Source organism: Coptis chinensis, chromosome 2, assembly GCF_015680905.1.
Source record: "Coptis chinensis isolate HL-2020 chromosome 2, ASM1568090v1, whole genome shotgun sequence".
NCBI lineage: Eukaryota > Viridiplantae > Streptophyta > Magnoliopsida > Ranunculales > Ranunculaceae > Coptis > Coptis chinensis.
In genome coordinates, this window is record NC_141457.1 from 113,355,246 (window position 1) to 113,378,483 (window position 23,238).

Consider the following 23,238-nt stretch of genomic DNA (forward strand, 5'->3'; position numbering starts at 1 on the left):
CGATATACCACCTCTATTGGAAAGAGTTTTTTTTTATATTTGGAGTGTAAATTTTACACTCTATATGGTTTACACCCTCCATTGGAGATGTCCTAATAAGACTATGTTTCCTATTTTTTAGGAAATAATTGATATATTATTTATACATGCAGAATTTGTGTGGTAATTTCTTTTCTATTTATGAGAAAATAATTGCTAGTTAAACATAATTATGTTTGTGGAATTTGTGCGGACTAATTTGAATTGCACTTAAGTTGGGAGAGTTGTGCTAAAATTAAACATAATTATATTGCGGAATTTATGGGGACTAATTTGAATTGCACTTAAATTGGAAGAGTTGTACTAAAATAGGAAACCATGTGGTAGAGTTATATTAATCGTACTCTTTTGGAAAAGTGGAAATTGAATCAAACTCTCTAAAGAGTCCACATGGCATGGTAAAAAACATTGTAGAAAGCCACGTAGGAGAGAAAAAAAATTATCTCTCGTATTAGAGTGCCACCTAGGAGAGAAAAATCTCTCTGAGAGGTCTCTGCTTTAGTATATAGACAAGGTTTTAGACCCGGCCATATGGCCGGAATAATTTCTAAAATTCACATCTCTTAAATTTTTGTGAGGAATTCAATAACTGATAATTATTAACATAAGTTTTTAGAGTTGATTTAGCAATGTTTTCTTATTGGAGTTATATAAAATTTCTTTGTCAGATGTTGATTAACTTAGTAGAGTTAGGGGTGCCAACGGGTCGATTTTGGGTCGGGTTTTAACGGTTTCGGTTTGAATTTTACTATTTGCGGTTCTATCAGTTTTGGTTCTCAACGGTTTTAGTATGAGAATTATAGAACCCAACCCAAAACCATCAAAACCCACGGTTTTTTTTTATCGATTTCGGTTCTAATTCGGGTATTTATTATTTATTATGATTATTAAACAATTTCAATCATTTAAACACTAAAACTTGTTTTTATTTTTATTTTTATTTTTTTCTTTTCCTACATGATAATATTTTATGTATAATTAGTAATATATCAACAATCATATTTACATCAATCTATGAACATATATCAATCATACACGTTAAAATATTTACCATTCATGCATGTGATAATTTCAAGTTTTCATATAAAAATTAAAATAATCAAATATCTAATCCCAAAAATTTGATTTTTTTTACGTGTATACACATATATTTGTTTCCTCTCGATCGTGTACATGTGCAATCACATATATTTGTTATCTTGATATATTTTACGTGCATACACATATATTTGTACACTCGTATTCACTCACTTTAATATAGAGAGAGGTGATAGTATATAGTAGATGTGTTGGCACTTGGCAAGTTCTAACAATCGTACAACATCTAAAGTTGGTGTCCTTGTGGTGCTCCGACGTCCTTTGCTATTACAATAGGATAGTTTGTAGGCTCTACCCGTAAATGATCCAGTTTTTAGGCTCTAGCTATTACAATAGTTCTTCTTTGGTAACTAGCTATTACAATAGTTTCTAGTCTAGCACTCTAGCTTACGAATAATATAAGGCTAAACACTGAGGACATCTCCATTGGAGGGTGTAAACCATATAGAGTGTAAAGTTTACACTCCAAGTGTCAAAAAACTTTTTCCAATGGGGGTGGTATACAGTAGGTGGACTATTAGTTGATAAAGGTGGTGAGGAATTCCCCATCTCGCTATCAGTTGATAAATAGCTCGGACGACACTTTAACCAACGTCCGAACAAAAAAAAATTCAGACATTACTTTAAGTCACGTCACTTTTTAGTTATAAAGTTACTAGTATATAGCCCGTGCCCACGATACTATTTCAAATTAGGCCCAAACGAACCCAACCAACCGAATGATAAAATCCCAACCCACAAAACAACCATTGTTGACCAGTATCAATAAATGATGATCCAGTTTTTTTTCAAATTAACATTATATTGTATACAACACATATCCTATAAGACTTTGGATCTGCCATATCACAACTTGTGAAATACAATGGTAGCTGCTCCGGATAGGACCTTGCGCCCCACACCAAGCCTTTTTATTAGATAGATAATTTGTAATTTTCTAAAGTGACATCCCTACTTTAAATTAAAGATAAACGACACTTTAAGTGGCGTCAAGTTTTTTTTATATTTTTTTCATTGGAGAGTATAGAATGGATATTTATAGGTTATACAATAGTATGCAATTAGAGTTGAAAAATCCTAATTTTACACCTTCCATTGGAGATGCTCTAATTACGAGTATTCTTTCTGCCATGTGACAATTGTCTAATACTCTAATCCACGTAGTAATAAGGACAAAAAGCAAGTACTGTATTCCCTAAGAATTTGGCAAGAATAATACATACTGTTACTGTATATGAGAGGCTGAGAAGATCGAGTCTCATTTGCACGTAAGCTTAGAAAATAAATTAATAAATAAATAAAACTTGGTGCTTTTAATTAAGGCAAATGCACCATTCCTAATTGACTGAATTATATTAATTGATGATAAGATTTTGAGAAAGGCTATTTGGTAATCACAGTTCATAAACTCACAAAGGTAAAATTTGTGAGGCGGCCGACCTTAATTAAGAATTAGGATTACATAAGTGAGACAATGTGGTTGGTGAATCAAAAGGATTGGATGTCATGTGTTTGGTTTATTCACTCCAACTAGTGGAACCTCCATTATTTTATCCTTCCATAATATAAAATCTCGACACCTCTCCATAAAGACACACTTGTATCCCAGTATATGAAATTAACATCCCTATCTTAGCAGCTGCCATCTGGCCCACCAATGATTATTTATCAGTTATCACTACTGGCCTGCCACTGATGAATAATATTAATTTTCCAAAAGATAATCATCATTTATAATAACATCAAATAGCACCCATTAAAATTGTTCACCTCATAGTCAAACTAGCTAGTTTACACTTTACACCACCAATAATCTTAAAAAAAATTCTAGTCGTTAGAAGCTGACGATCAGGTTGCTTGTCCAAAAAGACCATAGCCAGCAAACATGGTCAGTTGGGCTCATTTTTGCTACAATATTTGTATACTTAGTTTGTTTATGGACTAATCAGAAAACGCGAAGTGTACATTCAAATATAAAAACAAAAACGGATATCTGTTCTCAATTAATATTCTTCCTCTTTTGCCCTCTTTTTCCACCTCCACCTCCACCTCCACCTCAAAACCCGACTATTATCTACCACCACTTATTTTCTCTTTCTATCTCCAATCATCAAAACAAACCCATTTATTAGTTTACACCAACTTTAACATACCAAAACCCTCAAATAATGGTTAGTCTAACTTGATGACAACCCAATTATCAATTGGTTCTTCCAATTATCAAAAGTTGGTTCTTAAAAGTGGAATTAAAAAGATTTTTCTTATTTTCTTGTCAATTTGAATATAAGATTTTTCTTATTATCTTGTCAATTTGAATATGGGTATGTTTGAAGTTTCGAATTTTTCTAATATTCGATTTAGAGATAGGTGTGTCTAGAACAACTTATATATTTTTGTATCGACAGAAAAAGAAGAGGTGGTGGTGATGGGAGGCACTGGAGGTGGAAAACAAAGACAAATAATTTCAAAACTCAAATTTTTTCGATTAAAATTCTGGAAATTGAAAAATAACTAGTTTTTTTTTCTAGAACAGAGCGGTGGATAGCAAGGGTAAAATGGAGAATTTATTATTGCATAACAGTACCAGTTTTCTGCAAACACGTGTCATGTTTTGGTTGGGCTGGAAGCAAACTAGACATTCCAAACATTAGCAGCAAAAATGAATCCACGGTCAGTTTGGTAATAAAGTTGAAAATCAAGGATATATGTAAGATTCGCTGGCAAATTTGATTATTTTTCCTTATTTAAAGACGAGAAAGTAAGTAGAAAATAAAAAAGATATTCGAGACGGAAGCTCAATCATTGGGAGAGAAACACACACAAAAAAAAAAAAAAAAAAAAAAAAAAAAGCAAAACGAGACGAAAGCAATTCGCAGATCGCTCTCTCTCTCTCTAAATATATATATATATATATCCTTCTTGCCCAATCCTCAAACCCTAGTCTCTCTCTCTTTCTCCTATTCAAATGGGTTTATGGGAAGCTTTTCTCAATTGGCTTCGAAGGTAAAATAAAAAAAAAAAAGAACACTTTTTTAATTATTTTATGCAGCTTTTGATTTAACTATGTATTTAATATCAACTTTAGCATTGTTTTTTCTCTTCTTTTTATATCTATACTGTGATGTTTGCTGTAATTAGCTCTGGTACTTATGACACTTTGAATTGTGGAATCCTCAGTCTATCTTTGTTTATCCTTGAATTGAAGCAGAGTCTGGTAATGTGTTTGAGGAGACATTGAACACATGTATTATTATCACTCGCCTTATATGGATGAATTGATTTTAACTCTTGTAATGTGTTGGTACAATTGCATAAAAGCCACTGCATTCGTCGTCGACGAGGCTATATTGGAGTTATTGTGGACAAGTGTATGACTTGTGTTGTGTTACTTGTGCCTATTATATACTGATTTGTATTTATTTCTTGCAGTCTCTTCTTCAAGCAAGAGATGGAGCTTTCTTTAATAGGACTACAGAATGCTGGGAAAACGTCTCTTGTAAATGTAGTTGCTGTAAGTAATCTATTCTGTGAAACTTTCTGTTGTAAAATTCAGAAACGTTTTTTTTTTTTTTTTTTCACCACTAATAATATGCCGTTTCTTTGTAGACTGGTGGATACAGTGAAGATATGATTCCTACGGTGCGTAATTTCTTGATGCTCTGTTGATAGATTGCTTATATTGAAGTTGGCATTTTGTGTATCATTCATTAATCTGACAGCTTTTAGAGTTAGTTTTAGCTACTTTATCTTCTTTAATCTCATTATTAATATATTTTCCTGTATCTGAATAATTTGCATCCTACAGGTGGGGTTCAATATGAGGAAGGTAACAAAAGGGAATGTAACAATCAAGTTGTGGGATCTTGGAGGTCAACCAAGGTTTCGCAGTATGTGGGAGAGATACTGTCGTGCTGTTTCTGCTATTGTGTATGCACTTGACCCCTATCTCTGATTTTGTTTTCCTGTTATTACGGGCACCATTATAATAGTGGATCTTGCCAAAACCTTTTTTAGTGTAGACTTTCCCAAAATCCCTGCACTGTATTTAGGATGTCTTAATCGCATGCAAATGTCTGGCCACCACTCTATTGTATGTATTTCATGATTAATTTTAAGCTCTGATGCATGGATTACATCCAAATGGAAGCCACACCCGTGTTGAGCTCTTCATTTGTTTAAGAGAATGTGCTTGTCAAGTACGCTTCTCATATGCTGCACTACCCTTTTTGAGTGTATATTATGAAATTAGACTACTAAAGGAAACTCTGAAGTAATGTTTTTGTACAATGAAAATCTGGCATGGTTATATAACTGGTGGGCTATCCATATGCCTTATCACAGATTTGGTTGGAAAGTTGTGTGTAAAGAGATGTGCAAATAATCAGTGGGGGTATAGGCGTCCTACCTAGTAGGATTGTTACTGTACTTTACTTTTTACTTATGGAAACTTCTATTTCTTGTGTGCTATTCTGCAGCTGTATGGCACACATTATTCCAAGTTTCGAATATATTATAATTGGCGATAATTTAAGGGTACTCTTTATTTTCTTATGGTAAATGCCATATGTATAGTGTGTTGAAATTCATAACTTAGCAGGAGTTGAATGAGTTACTCTTTTGGTGATGTTTTAAGAATACGAAGATTCCCCTATTCCACTTGACCTCGATTTCAATTACTTAATGTGAGAAGAATTTGTTTGTTTCGTAATTGCTCGAGAATACCATAAGTTTTATAATAACCGTAATTACTACCATTATTTACTATTTGATTACGTGTGCAGAAGCTAGTTATAGAGTTTTCGGTACATATCTTCTGGAAGGAATGAAGTATAGTTAGTTGAATAGTAAAAAAACAAAAGTTTTTGTAGACATGTGTCAGGCCTATTATTAATGTACAAAATCCACATTAACGTGTAGAATAATATGTTCCCAAGCTTTACATTGCTCAAGGCGGCCTCACAATATGTCAAACCTATTCTCGCATGTGACTTTTAACATTAATTTGATTGTGAACACGATGAGCTGGTTTAGTATGATGTTCAACACTGTGTAAGGCTAGTTTGATTTTTTGAGTAGATTTATATTGGACTAACATGAAAACTGCATAGCTAGCCTAGCTACATTTAGTTCTGTGATTTGTATTAGGTTGATATATAATTATTTGATTCTTGTTGATTATCTCATTTTTTATTGCAGTTATGTTGTTGATGCTGCTGATCGTGAGAATTTGTCCATCTCCAAAAGTGAACTTCATGACCTCTTGAATAAGCCATCTCTAAGTGGCATCCCTTTACTGGTCCTGGGTAACAAGATTGACAAGCCAGAAGCTTTGTCTAAGCAAGCTTTAACTGATCAAATGTAAGTGAAGATATTACTGGAACTCTACTCACAACATGTGTGTTTCTGTGCGTGTGGGTTTTTTGTGTGTGTGTGTGGGTTTTGTGTGTGTGTGTGTGGGAGCGGGGGGTTGCCTTTTCGCAAGAAAATAATAAATGTAGAAACATTTGCAATATTAAGTAAGAGCTTGTCTTGTGCAGGGAGCTGAAGTCGATAACTGATAGAGAAGTTTGTTGCTTCATGATTTCGTGCAAAAACTCGACCAACATTGATTCGGTTATTGATTGGCTTGTAAAGCATTCAAAGTCAAAGAACTGAGGAGATGAATACTCATAAAATGGGTAGTTGCTATGGTCTTAAACTTAAACGCTACATATGGGAGGTTTTGGTGGTGAGATTGCTCCTTTGGTTTAGGATTCTGATTGTCTGACCAGTGTCGTTCTTCTGCTTGGCCCTTTTCATATTGATACCTTATTATTCTTCCTTCTGACCTTCTGGTTGAGGGGACTTGTGGCATTTCATGGTACTTCAACTATATTTTTATGTATTTATACTGATTGTTGTGAATAGTATTTATGTCAATGCATCTGGAGAGCTTGGAATGACTTTGTGCTTATGTTCCTTATGGGCTATGACTTGCATCATATCTGAAATATGACGACCTCTGTAACGTGAAAGTGGAAGAAGCGAATCAAAAGATTCTGTGGGAATTCGATAAATGCAAAGTGGGAGTAAGTGGCTTAAAAGAGAGTGACTAGCGCGTTATTTTACAGCCATTAGTGTTACTCTCGCTTGAAGACAGACAGGAACGTGTCAATTTTGGGGTTCTCATTCACACCCATCATGGTCCAAAACATTAATTTACGTTGTTTGCATAAGAAACTGTGATTTTGTAATATTGCTTCTACAAGTTGCTTATTTGGTTTCCAAATTCAAATAAGAAACAAAAAGTGGCAAACACCAAGAATTCATAGGCCAATAAAAATATACCAAATAAAAAGGAGTTCATAAAAACGAGAGTTATCCTGCACGGTCGTGGTGAGGACGGGCAACAGTCACGATGATTTTGTTAATAGTGCACTTACAACAAGTTCTGTCTCAACTACAGAGGATTGTGAGATAACCACCTAGCTATCATGGCAAGACATTCCTCAGGATTGTATTCTGGACCCGTGTGTCCCCCTCCCTGGAGAAGCAAATACAGAATATCGGATTGCATAATATATCATATCATTACTAGACTTAAGAAGGAGTGGTACATTCTTACCTTGACAGTTGCAAATGTCATGCGGTTAGAGTATGTCCTCGTATACCTGCTAGCATAAGAATATATCGCTTAGCTATCAGATTTTGCAGAGAAGACTAAGGTTGTTGAAACTTGTCAGTCAAAAAACTTACCCTGCAACTTGGCCACTGACTAACCACGGTCGCCAGTCGTCTATAATAGAGTGGTTGAGGGATTTAATCCAGGCTTGCGTACCCAAGTGATTTATAGACTTGTCATGGTCTCCACTGCAAGGAAAAGTAAAATTAGTAATTGAAGCACTTCAATGGAAAATGGAACCCACCAACTTACCAATACAAATTTATAAGAATATAGAATGAACTTGCTGACCCTTAAACCTTTAGCATATAAAGGGAAGGTGAGATATACCAACCTGTATATCAAAGCACGATAACCTCTAGCGCTGAGATTCTGATGATAAATTATACTACTTTGAACATCTCTTTCCAAAGGTAACTTCCCAAATTTGCACCTTACCCATGTGTTTATTGATCCCTGAATGTCATCACAGAATACCGAACTGATGTTAATTATATCCCATCTTGCTCTTTGAATAGTTGTGCAACAATCATACCTTTCTGATGTGGAGAGCATTGCGAACACTATCGTCATTTGCCCAGTAGACCAGGGACACATAATTAAAATCCTACATAGTGAAGTTCAATGATTAATTAGGTGTTGCTGAAAACTTCTTAGCATGGGAAGAGTATGAACTAACATACTTACACGCAAGTTTAGAGAAAGGAACTTACCCTGCACTCAGACTCGAGGGAAAGCAAAGCTGGAAGTTTCTTTCCAAGAAATCTTCGATCTCCTTGTATCCTTCTTTCCAAAGGTAACTCTATAGTGCAGTTGTTGGGATCTGAAATGCAGTTTGGCTCCGTAGTATAGCACCTTGGCTCCAAAATTTGGTTGTTGTTCACCCTTTGAATCAACTGTTAAATGCAAAAGAAATTTTGATTTTACATGTCTTTGACAGTTCCAAGAGGACTTAAAACTTAGAAGCCCAAGGAAGACAGAAAAATCCTCACACTCCCACCTCTAAAGCAACTTCCAGATTCTTGACACATTCGACGTTCCTAGGATCTACATTTACATACTCTCCTTTGCAAGTCCTTTTCGTCAACTGCAAAACAATAAAAATAAATATCACATGCGCCTCAAGAAGAGCAAGCTATACAAAGAAGAAATTCCAAAAATTGGAATGCATATTGTAGTGAATAAAATTACCTCATAGAGTTCATCTGTTATAAGTGCCATCCTATGGGAGAACGGAATCTTTGAATTACCATCGAAATGCACATCTGTCATTGGGTTCCCTAATAGATATCCCTGGGGCATTACCATTGACCAATATGTTCAAGTTTAAACTGAAAATAACATGTTTTATACACCGCTTCTTATGCAAAGTGACCACTGACTTGATTTCTTTGAATGAGAGAAAGAAGAATAAACAACACAATGTCAAGACGCAAAGTGAACTCTTAAAATTACACAACAGGTTGCTTCAGATATCACTTCAGAGTATGTACCTTCAGATTGATGCGTGGTTTGTGCTGAGCTGAAATACCTGCCACACCATCATGAACAACACATTAAATTGAGTGACGTGAATTTCATTAAATTGAGCTGGAAAAGAAAATTGAAATTTAAAGCTGGATGATCCAAATAAACAAAAACTCACCGTCTGCTATTTCCTTGGCAATGATTGGAATAGTAATGCCACAATAAGAATCACCGCCAAGGTAAAATGGATTATTGTTGAACTCTGGGTGATCAGCCAACCACTAGCCAAAGATCATTCCAATTAGTTGAAATCAACATAGATAAAACACTTGGACAGGAAGTTATGAATCATGATAGATCATGGATGTCTTGCATGATGAACTGAAAATATTGTGTCAATGAGCCAGGTGCGGTAAAAATCTTATCTCATACTGAGGAAGGGGGTATTTGGTATGTCCTGTTAAAACTTAAAACTGCTCAAAAGGCTATTGTAATCTATTGACCAGTGATGTGAGCATACTGCTGCCCATGTGAACTGTGTGGTTTGCAATTTTTACAGTTCTATATCTTTTTCTTTTCCGGTCCATTCTCAAACTCTAAAGCGACGAATATATTTATATGGCTTTCATGAGCTAAGTGTATTTGAAGGGCTTCCCCACCTTTCTTAAGAAGGTATAAGTTTGTCTAGATGATTCTGTGTCACTGATGTTCCATCCCAGCAAACTACTCGAGTACGAGAATCCAGTACCAACAGGTGCATCTAGAAAGATAATGCTGGAAACCTGGAAGTTCATTGTCACCATATAAATAGCAGAGCCTTCAAAAGCGATCACCTTCACAGATGGCTTTACAAGAATCATATTAGCGATAGAGAAATGACTTAAAATGCTTCATTCAATCATACCTTTGTCCAAGAGTATGGATTTAACACAAATGAAGGCAAGCCGCTCCCACTGTAGTTATTGTTGATCCTTAATGGACCTACATGGAACCAAAGGATTATGGGACTGTAGTATCCACCTCTTTTACAAGTACATCTGCCAATGCTCAAGTATCCAAAAACTCATAGGGTGTTTGCTTTGACACTTAATTGTTGATTGCTACAACGGTTAAATAGTCAACAGAAACACAGGGCAACGAGATTGAAGATCTGCTGAAGAGAAACCCCCTTCCCCAGATTACATTGTAACCTTGTTTCTTTTCTACTCTTCGATTCTGGTTTGATAGAATGTGATTAATGAAAAAACAAATGAAAAAACATGGATCACCTGTTTCCAAAACAAGTCCACTGAAAGCTGAGCAACCAGGGCCTCCAGTGAGCCAAAGCATAAGAGGGTCCTCTTTGGGGTTCCTTTCTGACTCGACGAAGTAATAGAATAGTTCCACACCCTTTGACTCGTCTACATTAACGTATCTGAATTTGTTCACCAATTAAAAATGTGCACATATAATTTAAGCATGTGTTTCATTTGCTTTAGCATTTTTTGCTATGTAATCATGTTGTTTGCACAAGGCATAAATATGAGATAGTAAGTAATTAGGAACCCACCCGGTTTCAAGCTGGAACGGGAGCAGACCTTGATAACCTGGTAGAGTTCTTACTTTTGAGCGGGAAAGTGCTACCACTTCAAAAGAAGAGCATTCCAGTAGAAGCAGCACAAGTAGAAGAATAAAATGCATTGAAACTAACATAAAGCAAAGCGGTTCAAGGGACTGTTGTAGGAAAATAGGATGGGCTTCTTTACTAGTTATGCTATCGAAGAAGAAGAGAGCAAATTTGATAAGAATAGCAGAAGTCCGCCAACAGTAATGTTATAACGTGGTTATCTGTAAATTGCGTGAGAGTATGGTACACTCTTGTGCTACGGCACCGGTCCGGTTCCATGAAAGTCTTTGAAGCCGTGTCACCCGTTACTACAAAATCTCTAATGAAAATGATTTTGTGTCACAGTCTCTATTGAAAATGATCTCTTGAGTACAGATTTAATGTTAAGGATAGCAGTGGTCCCCTTGGGATGTACTTTGAAGGAAGCAACCTCGTATAGAACTTCTCTGAATTTTTGGGCTGGTCGCATTGTTTTGGATGTACTTCAAAGTTCAAATGGTCTTGTTTTTTATTTCTTCAGCGTTTCTTTGAATGCGAGTTGTTAAACTCTGAAAACAATTTGCTTTCTATCAAAATGACCTGGCTATTAACCTAACACAAGACCGTTTGAAGTACATCCAAAACAAGAATACTACACGAGGTTCTTATCATTAGTATCGTAACTAATAACTATAACCTAACACAAGAATAAATTAAACTTATTACCAAAAAAACACTGTGATAGTACCTACTAATAACTATAAACTTACGGAACTACAAAACTTAATAAATTCTAGCTGTATTTCAAAGCCATGTACTTGCTCAAGAACAAATAAATGGATCAAACTCTAAATTAGATTGATGCCAAACTTTATTGTGCCATGCGAATATTGAACAGTTACACAACACCAACGTTGGCTCCCCCCCCCCCAACGGGGTTTTTGAACTATATATTATATTTCTTTGAACTATCCACAACACAAATGCTTCAACTCCAAACCAGCACTCCTTTCAAAACAAAATAGTTAAAACCAACGTAATGTTAAACTAAAACAAGTCATATAACAAATAGAAATACACTACATTCCATCGGATTTTTATTTTTTGAGATAGAGTATAGGTAAAATATTCTAGTGCCACTTCAATATAATATTGTTAATGAGGCATAATAAGTATAGAATTCAACAACTTCATAATAAACTAATCACTTGCGCAGGCGACTGCGTACAGGTGTACTGGTAAAACTTGGTGTGCAATAGCTGAAATTGAATTCACTCTACACTAATATCAACAACAAGATTTCTAAAAATTTCTGATTTGACCTTAAAAAAAGATCATGAAGTGGCTATAATAGGAACCCAGAACTGGTAGACAGGTGAGAACAACAAAATTCCAACAAACAAAAAATAGGTTTAATGCAGAACCAGCTAAATCAAAATCCAAAATCCACCGCAAACTGAAAACTGAAACCATATAGTCATAGCTCTGATAATATGAGCAATCAAAATCCAACATAGTCTCCAAAATGAAAAATGAAACCATAGTTATAGCTCTGATAATATGAGCTCCCTATCTAGTTCATCCGCCTTATGAGCTCATTGATGTAATCTTCCCTATTTCCAGCATCTCCACCTTCAACATAGTGGTTTCTTTTCTTCTTCATGCCACCTGATGGAGCACTCAACTGGAATGGCCACAAGAAGTTGTTTGCTTCCCTGAAATGAGGTCCTACATTCATGATCTCATGAATCAAATCTTCAACGCAGATTATCCCATACTTTCCAAGACCCTGCCAGAAAATGAAGTCAGAAGGCAAGCAAAGAAATCACTCGAGGAAATAAAAAAAACCTAAAATGCATACCTGTTCCACGATAGAGTTATCAGTCAAACCGATGCGCTGCTTGTTCAGCTTTCCATAACCCCTCTTATAAATCAGTTCCCTCACGCTTTTCAGATTAGGATATCTGTAATTCAGGGAATAAGTTAAAGGAGCACTAAACACTTGAAGGATCATTTTCCGTGAACTTTGAGAACGACCATTACGTCGACTTTATAAAAAACAATTGTCAGGAGATAGATTAAAAGTTTACCCAAATGTAACATAAGGTTCAACCCTACGCAGCATATTAACAGTTGCCTTGTTAACTTTAAGGAAGACGCCATTGAATATCTGCAAAAAAGATACCACTTTATGCTTAACACATGCCTGATCAAGAGAAATTTGGAATATCAGAATCTCAATTGTCTTTACCTGTCTCAAACGGAGGAGCTGCAAAATGCTTTTAGTCTTTGGGTCCATCGCATTGATACTATGGAGAAACATCAGAGCGCATATCAATAAGAAACAAATAAGCAAAATCCCAGTAACTACACTAAAGGGGGGTGTATCTCAGATTTCACACTTGCAAAGATATATGCGGCTGGGCTCAAAAGGTCTACCCGGCAATTTTGGACCTTCTCAATTCCCTGGGGGTGCTTGGATTCTAACAAGTTTTTTGTCTAACCTAACATTACATTAACATTTATGTCAAACTTTACTATTCGATCTTGATGCAGCAATCAAGACTTACCCACGAATACGGATGATGAATAGCAATTTGGCCTCTGGGGGTACATAAAACCCTCCTTTCAGCTTGGCCTCTCTCTTCAATGTCACAACTTCTCTCTCCTGAATAGACATAAAGACATAGCCATTACAAGATTCATTAGTAGTCATATAACACCATACATACACAAAAGATATGGATACCAGTAAATAAATTCACACCTTGTCCGCGTATTCCTTTGCATATTGCTCAGCCCTCTTGAAGATGAGCTTTCTATTCTCAGAATTCTTCTTCTTCTGAGTTTCCAAAGCTTGCTTCTTTGCCAATGCCCATTCCTCATTTCTCTTCCTCTTTTTCAAGAAAGACTCCGGAACAATAGCCACTCCCTTTATATCTTCTTCACCCATCTCTGCACAAACCAAAATTGTGAAAAATGATTACTCAGAGTCAATGAAACCAAATGATTATTCTCCTAACATAATATCAATAAACAAACGAATTGTACAGATTAAAGAACGTTTTTTTTTTGTACCTGGCCTACAGTTTTTCTCAAACAGGAACTATTGTAAAAGCAGTAGTAGTAGTAGTAGTAGTGGTGGTGTTTATAGGGCAAACTGAGTTCTGATTGGGCTGGGTGTTATTTAGGGCACAAGGAGGTACTGGGCTCATTCTTGGGCATTTTGACATTGTTGCTTTGGGTGTCAATGGATAATTCGGCCTTCAGATCCTCAACCTGGCCCGACCGGGCTCTCAAAAGCTGGCTCTCATGCCTATTAGGGGCGGGCTAGAGCTTAGGTCATTAGGCCCTTATTAGCCTTCACTTGGCCCTCATAATTTTTGTTGTTGTTTTACAAAATAAATTGTATATATGTTTTAAAATTTAAAATTATCTAGGTTATATCAATTTTTTTAAAACTTTCTACAATTATTATTCAATAAGAAATAGCTAAGAACATAACATATATATTTTTATGATTAAATGAAATAGAGATATATAAGTGATTTTATATTAAGTTAAAATTAACATACAATTCTAAAATATATGTAACATAGTTCAATATTGAAAGTGTAAGACTCTTATCTCTTCTACCATCTCTATATCTCATTTTCTAAATATATAAAAATAAGTTTTATATTCTTAGTTGAAATTGATATATATAATAAAAAATATAATAAAAAATTTAAAACTACTAAAAAAAATTAAGTAAATTAGTAGTGTATAATTTGATTGGGCTCAAGGAGGTACTTGGGCTCATTTGGCCCTCAAAATTGTTGCTTTGGGGAATGGATAAGGGGGTGATATTTATATCCCCGACTCTATTCCCCGACCCCGAGCCTTGCCCTCAGTCACAATCACCTATTAGGGCTTTTATGATTTGGTCATTAGGCCCTCATTAGCTTTCACTGGACTCATGGGCTTAATTGAAAACGGATTAAATTAAAATGATGTTTTCATAATTTAATTATCTTAGGTTATATCAACTTTTTCGATCACATCAATTATTAAGGAGTTTAAGATTTGAAATTTTCAACAATAATATTTTTAAATATTAAATCCAATAAAAGCTAATATGTTAAAAAAACAAATGTGTTTTAAAAACAATTATAAATTATAATATATTTAATATTTAAAAATTAAGACTCTTATATTTTACATTTAAAATTTTATTTTATAAATATATATAACATTTTATATTTTTATTTTTAAATTTTATTATAATGAAAAATTTAATAAAATTTCAAACTACTAAAAAAATTAAGTAAATTTTATAATTATAATTTAATTGGGGCTAATACGGCAATTATAAGTCCTACCTTCAAAAATTTTGACTGAGGGATGGAACCGCTTGGATTCAAAATCATGAGTGAATTATTCATTTTATTCGCCAGACATGGCCTTTTTAACACCCCTAAATGGACTCATGGACTTAATTGAAAACGGATTAAAGAATTAAAAATGATGAGCAGAATCTATGACCAAAACTGCAATTCTGCTACCCCACCTGTTCCGTTTTGACATCTCCCCATTTAATCAGACAAAGGAAGCATATAAAAATTCATATAAAACCCAAGTTTATGTAGTTCAGTTTCACAGGAAATGAGAACGTTAGTTGGTTGAAATGAAAGCACAAGACTTGACTAGTTGCTTTCATGGACAAGATGGAAGCGACCCATCATGTTTTTTTTAAAACTCACTGCTTTAACTACTACCTTGTCTTGTCTTTTCCATCCCCACTATTTTTCTCTTCCAACACCTTTTTGTCTTTTAGTTTACTCTTTACTCTCTCTCCAATGAATACTATGGAATCATCATTTTTAATTCTATTTTGTCTTTGGATTCTTTTTCTTAAATCTTTCTTGTTTGCTACTTTGGATTGCACTCTTTAGATCTCCAGCATTGTTTTTTAGCTGTTGAGTAATGTGATAGCTCTCAAAGGCTTCATCTTTGACATAGTTTTCACTCATTGTTTCTCAAAATGGTGTTTTCTAGTCCTAGTATAGTACATTTCCGTGGATGTGAATCTGAAACTGGGGTTTAAGGGATACTTTAGTTTTTTCAGGTGTTTTATTGTAGGGGTTAACTTAAGAAGAGTGTAAACTGAGATTTTGGAGTGGAACAATGTTGTGTGCTTGTTCTGGAGAGAAGTATAAGTTTGAAGAGGTTACTCAGTCGCCAGAATCATTGGCTACACGGGATTTTTCAGCCAGTGGTCTCTCATCTAGAACTGGAGATTGGGAGTCGAGGTTCGAAGATAGCCAGGTCGAAGACGTCGAATCTACGCTTAAAGAAGCTCTCTCTTTAAATTATGAGGTTGGTACTGGATTATTGCACTTATTGTTGTTTAATATTGCCGTAGTATTGATATTGAGTCAATGTGATGTGTTTCGAGTTGTAGGAAGCCAGGGCTTTGTTGGGAAGGTTGGAATATCAGAAGGGAAATATCGATGGGGCTCTTCAGGTGTTTCATGGTATCAACATTCGGAGTTTAATGCCGAGGATGACGAAGGCTATTGTAGAAAGAACTCGGCAAAGGAAATGGCGCTCTAAAGGCCATAACCCGCAGAATGATGTAATGTCAATGCACTCTGTGAGTCTACTTCTTGAAGCGATCTTTCTCAAAGCAAAGTCACTGGAGGCTCTTGGATGCCTAATAGGTGCTTGATTTTTCTTAGTGGCAGTTCATGTTTGATTATTTCTATTATCTGGATATACACAGTTTACATGAAAAAAGATCTTTAAGTTCACATTGTTTAGTGCTCTTAACATTCAATTAGTGCCGCTCGGTATAACAATCACAATATATTTTTACATATCCTAAGAGTATGTAAAACATATATGTATTACAAAGATACCAGAAATATATGGAGGCCAGAGATTCATCTAATCTTGCAGCTAAAAAGTTGATAAATGTTGAAATATGACCTCCATAGCCTGTGATTTTGTCGTGCACTCGTGCCAGTACCTGACAAGACTTCCCAAAACATCATCATTAATGAACTTGGCGAGAAATTTTCCCTAAATAACCTTAATGCATCTTCAGTAGATAAGATCAATTGTGTGTGATGCAACTAAAGAAAGACAGAGAAACGATAAAAATGCTGCATGAAGTATATTACCATAATAAATTAACTTAGGCCATCTACAGTCCACTTTATGAATGCCTTGCTTCTTTATTTCAGACTGCTTATGTTGCATTGATATTGACTCTGACACTATCAGATGCTGCAAAGGAATGCAGAGTTATTATTGACACAGTTGAAGCTGCACTGCCTAATGGTCTCCTAGATAGTTTTGCCGAGGACTGCAAGTTGCAGGAGATACTTCACAAATCTCTAGAGTTGCTCCCAAGTCTGTGGAAGCAAGCCGGCTTTCTTGATGAAGCTATTGCTGCCTATCGGCTAGCTTTAAGCAAGCCCTGGAATCTACATTCCCAGAAGTTGGCCACCATCCAGAAAGATTTGGCTGGAATTTTGATTCATGGAGGGGTGGAAGTAAGTTTTCCACCTCAGTTGCGGATATGGGGACCAACTACCCCTAAGGATAACATGGAAGAAGCGATCTTATTGTTGTTTATACTGATGAGGAAGATCACATTTGAGGAAATACGCTGGGATCCTGAAATCATGGACCATCTTACCTTTGCACTCTCTGTATCTGGGCAATTTGAATTTCTAGCTGAACACGTCGAACAGGTCCTTCCAGGGATTTATAACCGAGCTGAAAGGTGGTATTTTCTCGCTCTTTGTTACAGTGCTACTGGTCAGGATGAGGTTGCTTTGAACCTTCTACAAAAGGCTTTGGGCCTTTCTGAGTCAAGGCGTGAACCTCACCTTCCTTCACTTCTACTGGGAGCAAAGCTATGTTCCAAAGATCCAGAGCATGCGGCTGAAGGGATAAATTTTTCCCGCAGAGCAATTGATATCACAACCCATCGTTACAAACATCTTAAGGGCCAGGCTTATAAATTCCTTGGTGTCTGCTGTGGAAATGCTTCACGTGTTTCTGGTTCAGATACTCAAAGGGTTCTCTTTCAGAGTGAATCCTTGAAATCTCTAACCAATGCTTCCATGATGGAGAGAGATGACCCAGAAATAATATTCAACCTTGGACTGGAGAATGCTGTTCAGCGGAACCTGAATGCAGCTTTGAGATATGTAAGAACATATTTAAAGCTGATGGGAGGAAGCTCTTTAAATGGTTGGAAGTTGTTATCACTAGTCCTATCTGCAGAGGAACGGTTTGAAGATGCTGAAACTATAGTTGATCTTGCTTTAGATGAGGCAGGAATAAGGGATGAGTTAGAACTTTTGAGGTTGAAAGCAGTGCTTCAAATTGCTCAAGAACAGCCCAAGAATGCAATAGAGACGTTCAGAGTACTGCTTTCGCTGATTCAGACGCATAAGGAGATAGGACCTAAAAACCCTGAGGTTCGAAATATATTTTCTTATAAACTGGTGAATATATCACTTATCCGGTCTAAATTCTCAATAGGAAAGAAAAGAAAGCAAGTTAAAGTACATTCCACAAAATCTAGGGACTAATATGATTTCTTTTTAGGTGACCAGTGTGTGATTAGTTGAAGTATTTCTGTTATTTTTTTCATGTTCTCATGAGAGTCTTAATATAAATACAGGTACAATCGAAATCCGATTTAGAAATGAAGGCCTGGCGAGATTTGAGTAACGTTTACACAAGACTTGGATCATGGTCTGATGCTGGAATATGTGTTGAGAAAGCCAAGTCAATTAGACACTGCTCTGCTGATAGTTGGCATCAAACAGGTCTTTTTTCTCTCATTATTCTACAAATTTTTCGTTAACTTGTTTCCTACAATTTGTTATTATCCAAATTTGTCATGTATCCAAAATTTTACTGCAGGGTTGCTATTCGTAGCTCAGACATTATACAAAAAAGCACTCGTGGCTTTCTCCATTTCACTGTCGATAGAACCAGATCATGCACCTAGCATGGTTTCAACAGCTGCTATACTGAGGAAGTTTGGCAAAAACTCACTTCCAATTGCAAAAAGTTTCTTAATGAATGCTGTGAGATTACAACCAACAAATGATGAAGCATGGCTGAACCTCGGGTTGATCTCAAAAATGGAAGGCTCTATAGAGCAAGCCGCAGAATTCTTCCAAGCAGCATACGAGCTCAAGCAATCTGCTCCTGTTCTGAATTATTTGTGAACATTATATGAAGGCACTGAACGGTAGAACAGTCCACAACAAATGTGATGGCAATGAGAATGCACATCCTTTATGTACGTGATCATTTTGTAAACCAACTCTTGATATTGAAAATCGTCATTGATTTTACCCATCTATGTTCTTCATACTGTGAAACTAGAAGTATCCAAATATTCTGAGGGCTAGGAAATTGTCAATGCAAGGACGAATTAATTCTCAAACAATTTCCATTTCACGTAAGTTACGACCACTTTAAAATATGGCCCAGTGGACAAAGGGCATATTGTAGTTTTTGTCGATATAGGGAGGTATTATCTGAGAAAAATCAAATCTTCTCTTCTCTTTTATTTTTTTTTCACCCAAATACCTTTCTCCTTCACCCATATCTCTCTCTCTCCCCCGCATCACCCAACTCTCTCATTCCCTTCAAACTCACTCCCCCACAATGTCATGCGGATACTTAGTTTAGAAATGTGGAAAAATAAAATAATCCATTTTTTTGGTTGGTTTATGTAAAACCAACTTGGTTGGTTTAAATCAATCATTCATCATTTGTCTCTTCTTTTTGTCCCTCTCTATCCTTCTCCATCTCCACTCCTCCATCTTCCTCTCCCACTCCGCTCACCCCCACTGTCAAATGAGCAGTTATACTAGTCAAATGAGGCAACATTCTGGTCCGAAGGGGGGTATGTGGACAAAAAGTAATTTGATTGGTTTATGTCTGTCTGTCCTCATTTTTCATCTCTTTCTTTTGTCTCTTTCTCTCCCACTCTCCCACTCTCAATCTCTCTCTCTCTATTAGTCAAGTGAGCAAAGTAAATGTTCTAAACCGATAGGAGTATATGGCCCAAAAAGTCATTTGGTTGGTTCTGTCTGTTTTTCTCATTTTTTCTTTTTGTCTCTCTCTCTACTAGTCAAGTGAGCGGAGTGAATGTTCTAAACTGATAGGTCCAAAAAATATTTTGGTTGGTTTCTGTCTGTCCTCAATTTCCCTCTTCCTTTCCCTTTTTCTTTTTCAACCAAATCTAAATCTCTCTCTCTCTTCTCCATCTTCACTCACGCCCCACTGCCGTTATCTACTCTTATTGACTACTAAAAAAAAAAGTGAAAAATGGACGCGGGAATTGTGTGTTGTGTAGGGTAGGCCCATGATAAAGAGATTCGTGGCCCCACCCAAAGTATGGCCCATTAGGTTTTCCTCAGTATATAGTATCATTCGGAGGCACAGAGGAGAGAGTGTCAGCAAAAATGGCAGTCGGGTGAGCGTTTCTTCATTCGTTATGTTTCTCCCTTTTCTCATTTTGGTTTTTTTTTCGTTTATAAAACTCATTTTGTTTTGGTTTTTCAGGAAGAACAAGAGGATTTCCAAGGGGAAAAAGGGCGGGAAGAAGAAGGCGTAAGTATTTATTTTATTCGATTTGTTTCTATCGTTGTAATAAAAAGTAAATGCTGACTGATTGTTATTTTTTTATTTTATTGTAGTACGGATCCTTTTACTAAGAAAGATTGGTACAGTATCAAAGCTCCATCTGTTTTCACTGTTCGTGATGTTGGCAAAACTCTTGTTTCCAGGACTCAGGGTACCAAGGTTTGTCATTCAATCTCATTATGTTGAATCACACACACATGCACATTTTTCTGCTGATCTTTTTTGTTTGAAGTTTATGAATAGTACAGTGGTTTATCAAAAATAATTTGTTGAAACATATTTTTATATTCTTTTCTAGATTGCATCCGATGGCCTTAAGCACAGAGTGTTCGAAGTTTCATTAGCTGACCTTCAGAATGATGAAGACCAGGCCTACAGAAAGATTCGTTTACGTGCAGAGGATGTTCAAGGCCGAGCTGTTCTTACAAACTTCTGGGTGTGTACGTTGGAATTTTTGTTTCACGGTTGCGTTTTTTCAATTTTTTGGTTCTTATTGTGTTTTACTTCATGCATGGGCATGGATCTTACGACTGACAAGCTTAGGTCACTTGTTCGCAAGTGGCAATCTTTGATTGAGGCTCATGTTGATGTCAAGACAACAGACAATTACACTCTCCGGATGTTCTGTATTGGTTTTACCAGGCGACGCCCAAATCAGGTTAAGCGTACTAGTTATGCCCAGACTAGCCAGATCAAACAGGTAAACTGTTCTTTGCATTTTGATTATTTGTGTGTATTAGCTTAAGTATTGGTGTTTCTGGATATTTTTGTCAGCAAGATACCTTTTCAAAAACACAAGTCCTTTATAAAAATCATGTGAAATGTAGCAAACTACCCAGTGTGTATAGAATGATGCATTATGTGAAAATAGAATATATTACACCCCACGCTGTGTGCTCCAGAGAAGGTTGGTTTTATGTGTTAGGCTGCAGCACTTTGTTGAGTTATTTGACATTTTATAGGTTTTTTACATCATAATATGAGACAGTGGATGTGTTACCTTACCTTTGTTATATTTTGTACGTAATCTGCCTAAACTGATTTTCATCTTGACATGATTTTACTTTTCTTTTACATCGTTTAAGACACGAGGTTTAGGGTATATATCCAACTTGTTGGTTTTCGTAAATTTGACAATCCATTTTGAAGTCTCCTCGAGTCATACTGTGGTCATGCTGCAGGAATCCTTGCAACGCAAGTGTACACACAGCTGTCAGCCCAGTTTTTTAATGTGTTCTTCGTATCCAATTTAGAAGGCTGAATTGCTGAATCATTAAGCAGCAAGGCTTTATTGTTTAATTCTTGCCTAGATTTTATTATTTCGTAAACTTTTTTATTTTCTGGCAATGATTGTTTTCAACTTTATTTTTCCTTGCTCCATTCTTTTAATATTGGCTTCATTCTAAGCTGGCCTCAATCTTCTACTTCTCAGATTCGTCAGAAAATGAGGGAGATAATGAACAAGCATGCTGCATCTTGTGACCTCAAGGAGTTAGTGCAAAAGTTCATTCCAGGGAGTATTGGGAAAGATATAGAGAATGCCACCAGAGGCATCTTTCCACTTCAGAATATTTTCATTCGCAAAGTGAAGATCTTAAAAGCTCCCAAATTTGACCTTGGGAAGCTAATGGAGGTAAAAGTCTTGTTTAATTTTTTTCTTTTTTTGGTTAGGTTTATTTTCTTTTATTCATTTGATTGTGCTTTATTGAGACAAAAACAAAAATAAGTATGTGAATCTTGGAGAAATTTATTCATATTGACCTTTAATATAACAGCTACATGGCGATTACTCTACTGAGGATGTTGGGATAAAGGTGGACAGGCCAACAGAGGATGCACCCATGGAAGCTTCTACTGAAGTTGTTGGGGTTTGAATTCGTGCTGATGAGCTACATCTTCTCTAATAATTTTATTCTAAGCCTTCAACTCTGGCACGATGGCTTTTTATAGGTCCCCACTTGCATTGCCAGAATTTTTTTTAGGATCAATACTAGCAACGCTAGTCCATTATATTGGTTTCTTTGAAATTGAAATGTCTTCTCGATAATGAAGTAGAACCAAAACTAGCATTTATAGCTTATTATGCGGGTTTCCTAAGTTGATCAAATTTTGGTGTACGATATCTCTTATTTGATTCCCATTGAATTGGAAGTTTGGAAACAAGTTTTACTATAAGTTTTATTTAAGTACTTTGTTTTTTTTATTTGGCTAAGTTATTCACATTTTTTAGTATAAATTATATTTCTTTTATATGTTTTGGAAAAAAAAAAATTTATTCAAAGAGTATATACTATATACTACAAAAAAAAAAAAAACCAAATAAAAAATAAAAAACAACAACAACATTTTCTTTTATTCAAAGAGTATAAATAAATAAATAAATAAATAAATAAATAAATAAAAAAAAAAAAAAAAAAAAAAAAAAAACATTTTCTTTTATTCGAAGAGCATATACTACAAAAAAAACCAAAAAACCAAAAATTTTTTTATTCGAAGAGTATATACTACAAAAAAAAAAAAAAAAAAAAAAAAAAAAAACCCCAACATTTTATTTTATTCAAAGAATATATATACTAAAAAAAAAATAAAAAAAAGACCTTGGTATCTAGATGATGGGACTCTGATTGGAGATACAGAACATATGGCGACGGCTTTGGGTATGATTCAGGAAGAAAAACCTTCTTACGGGTTAGTTCTTAATGTAGCTAAAACTGAGATATTT

General features: G+C 35.6%; 5 protein-coding genes across 7 annotated transcripts; 3 read left to right on the forward strand and 2 right to left on the reverse strand.

Moving 5' to 3' along the window:
• Nucleotides 1–3,913: 3,913 nt before the first annotated feature.
• Nucleotides 3,914–7,079, forward strand: LOC147520891 (ADP-ribosylation factor-like protein 8a). The gene is made up of 6 exons (XM_086592402.1): nucleotides 3,914–4,140; nucleotides 4,567–4,648; nucleotides 4,744–4,776; nucleotides 4,943–5,064; nucleotides 6,334–6,495; nucleotides 6,675–7,079. Exons 1-6 carry the CDS (start codon nucleotides 4,103–4,105, stop codon nucleotides 6,790–6,792), a joined length of 555 nt encoding a protein of 184 aa, XP_086448528.1. The 5' UTR covers nucleotides 3,914–4,102; the 3' UTR covers nucleotides 6,793–7,079.
• Nucleotides 7,080–7,343: 264 nt separating this feature from the next.
• LOC147520892 (serine carboxypeptidase-like 7) lies at nucleotides 7,344–11,198 on the reverse strand. The gene is made up of 14 exons (XM_086592399.1): nucleotides 10,815–11,198; nucleotides 10,534–10,679; nucleotides 10,170–10,246; nucleotides 9,925–10,047; nucleotides 9,444–9,546; nucleotides 9,292–9,329; nucleotides 8,990–9,091; nucleotides 8,799–8,885; nucleotides 8,512–8,694; nucleotides 8,334–8,405; nucleotides 8,133–8,254; nucleotides 7,873–7,986; nucleotides 7,742–7,787; nucleotides 7,344–7,660 (listed from the first exon to the last, which is right to left on the reverse strand). The coding sequence occupies exons 1-14, from the start codon at nucleotides 10,955–10,957 to the stop codon at nucleotides 7,577–7,579; spliced, it is 1,440 nt and encodes a 479-aa protein (XP_086448525.1). The 5' UTR covers nucleotides 10,958–11,198; the 3' UTR covers nucleotides 7,344–7,576.
• A 1,042-nt stretch (nucleotides 11,199–12,240) lies between these two features.
• LOC147520893 (large ribosomal subunit protein uL30y-like) lies at nucleotides 12,241–14,105 on the reverse strand. Of its 2 annotated transcripts, none has more exons than XM_086592400.1 (7): nucleotides 13,929–14,105; nucleotides 13,618–13,805; nucleotides 13,421–13,518; nucleotides 13,102–13,159; nucleotides 12,941–13,020; nucleotides 12,712–12,814; nucleotides 12,241–12,639 (listed from the first exon to the last, which is right to left on the reverse strand). In XM_086592400.1, the coding sequence occupies exons 2-7, from the start codon at nucleotides 13,801–13,803 to the stop codon at nucleotides 12,424–12,426; spliced, it is 741 nt and encodes a 246-aa protein (XP_086448526.1). In that variant the 5' UTR covers nucleotides 13,804–13,805; nucleotides 13,929–14,105; the 3' UTR covers nucleotides 12,241–12,423. The 2 variants fall into 2 exon arrangements, with proteins under 2 accessions (XP_086448526.1, XP_086448527.1); XM_086592401.1 differs by having other exon boundaries at nucleotides 13,902–14,007.
• A 1,338-nt stretch (nucleotides 14,106–15,443) lies between these two features.
• NPGR1 (no pollen germination related 1) lies at nucleotides 15,444–19,220 on the forward strand. The gene is made up of 5 exons (XM_086592403.1): nucleotides 15,444–16,208; nucleotides 16,294–16,552; nucleotides 17,118–18,325; nucleotides 18,532–18,679; nucleotides 18,777–19,220. Exons 1-5 carry the CDS (start codon nucleotides 16,017–16,019, stop codon nucleotides 19,085–19,087), a joined length of 2,118 nt encoding a protein of 705 aa, XP_086448529.1. The 5' UTR covers nucleotides 15,444–16,016; the 3' UTR covers nucleotides 19,088–19,220.
• A 984-nt stretch (nucleotides 19,221–20,204) lies between these two features.
• Nucleotides 20,205–22,719, forward strand: LOC147520895 (small ribosomal subunit protein eS1y-like). Of its 2 annotated transcripts, XM_086594991.1 has the most exons (7): nucleotides 20,205–20,346; nucleotides 20,436–20,483; nucleotides 20,570–20,675; nucleotides 20,815–20,951; nucleotides 21,030–21,216; nucleotides 21,949–22,149; nucleotides 22,292–22,719. In XM_086594991.1, the coding sequence occupies exons 1-7, from the start codon at nucleotides 20,336–20,338 to the stop codon at nucleotides 22,388–22,390; spliced, it is 789 nt and encodes a 262-aa protein (XP_086451117.1). In that variant the 5' UTR covers nucleotides 20,205–20,335; the 3' UTR covers nucleotides 22,391–22,719. The 2 variants fall into 2 exon arrangements, with proteins under 2 accessions (XP_086451117.1, XP_086451116.1); XM_086594990.1 differs by having other exon boundaries at nucleotides 20,815–21,216.
• Nucleotides 22,720–23,238: the final 519 nt, after the last annotated feature.

Excerpts from the sequence above, each read along its gene's own strand:
- LOC147520895 (XM_086594990.1), top strand. Across the intron at positions 20,676-20,814 it reads CCAGGACTCAGGGTACCAAG|ATTGCATCCGATGGCCTTAA; the intron begins GTTTGTCATTCA and ends ATTCTTTTCTAG. Across the intron at positions 22,150-22,291 it reads ACCTTGGGAAGCTAATGGAG|CTACATGGCGATTACTCTAC; the intron begins GTAAAAGTCTTG and ends TTAATATAACAG.
- LOC147520892 (XM_086592399.1), bottom strand. The coding sequence starts at position 10,957 with ATGTTAGTTTCAATGCATTTTATTCTTCTACTTGTGCTGCTTCTACTG. Across the intron at positions 10,048-10,169 it reads ATCCATACTCTTGGACAAAG|GTTTCCAGCATTATCTTTCT; the intron begins GTATGATTGAAT and ends ATGAACTTCCAG. Across the intron at positions 7,788-7,872 it reads GTCAGTGGCCAAGTTGCAGG|GTATACGAGGACATACTCTA; the intron begins GTAAGTTTTTTG and ends TTATGCTAGCAG.
- LOC147520891 (XM_086592402.1), top strand. The coding sequence starts at position 4,103 with ATGGGTTTATGGGAAGCTTTTCTCAATTGGCTTCGAAG. Across the intron at positions 4,649-4,743 it reads CTCTTGTAAATGTAGTTGCT|ACTGGTGGATACAGTGAAGA; the intron begins GTAAGTAATCTA and ends GTTTCTTTGTAG. Across the intron at positions 6,496-6,674 it reads CAAGCTTTAACTGATCAAAT|GGAGCTGAAGTCGATAACTG; the intron begins GTAAGTGAAGAT and ends TGTCTTGTGCAG.
- NPGR1 (XM_086592403.1), top strand. The coding sequence starts at position 16,017 with ATGTTGTGTGCTTGTTCTGGAGAGAAGTATAAGTTTGAAGAGGTTACT. Across the intron at positions 18,326-18,531 it reads TAGGACCTAAAAACCCTGAG|GTACAATCGAAATCCGATTT; the intron begins GTTCGAAATATA and ends ATATAAATACAG. Across the intron at positions 18,680-18,776 it reads TGATAGTTGGCATCAAACAG|GGTTGCTATTCGTAGCTCAG; the intron begins GTCTTTTTTCTC and ends ATTTTACTGCAG.
- LOC147520893 (XM_086592400.1), bottom strand. The coding sequence starts at position 13,803 with ATGGGTGAAGAAGATATAAAGGGAGTGGCTATTGTTCCGGAGTCTTTC. Across the intron at positions 13,519-13,617 it reads CAAAGGAATACGCGGACAAG|GAGAGAGAAGTTGTGACATT; the intron begins GTGTGAATTTAT and ends ATGTCTATTCAG. Across the intron at positions 12,640-12,711 it reads ATAACTCTATCGTGGAACAG|GGTCTTGGAAAGTATGGGAT; the intron begins GTATGCATTTTA and ends ATTTTCTGGCAG.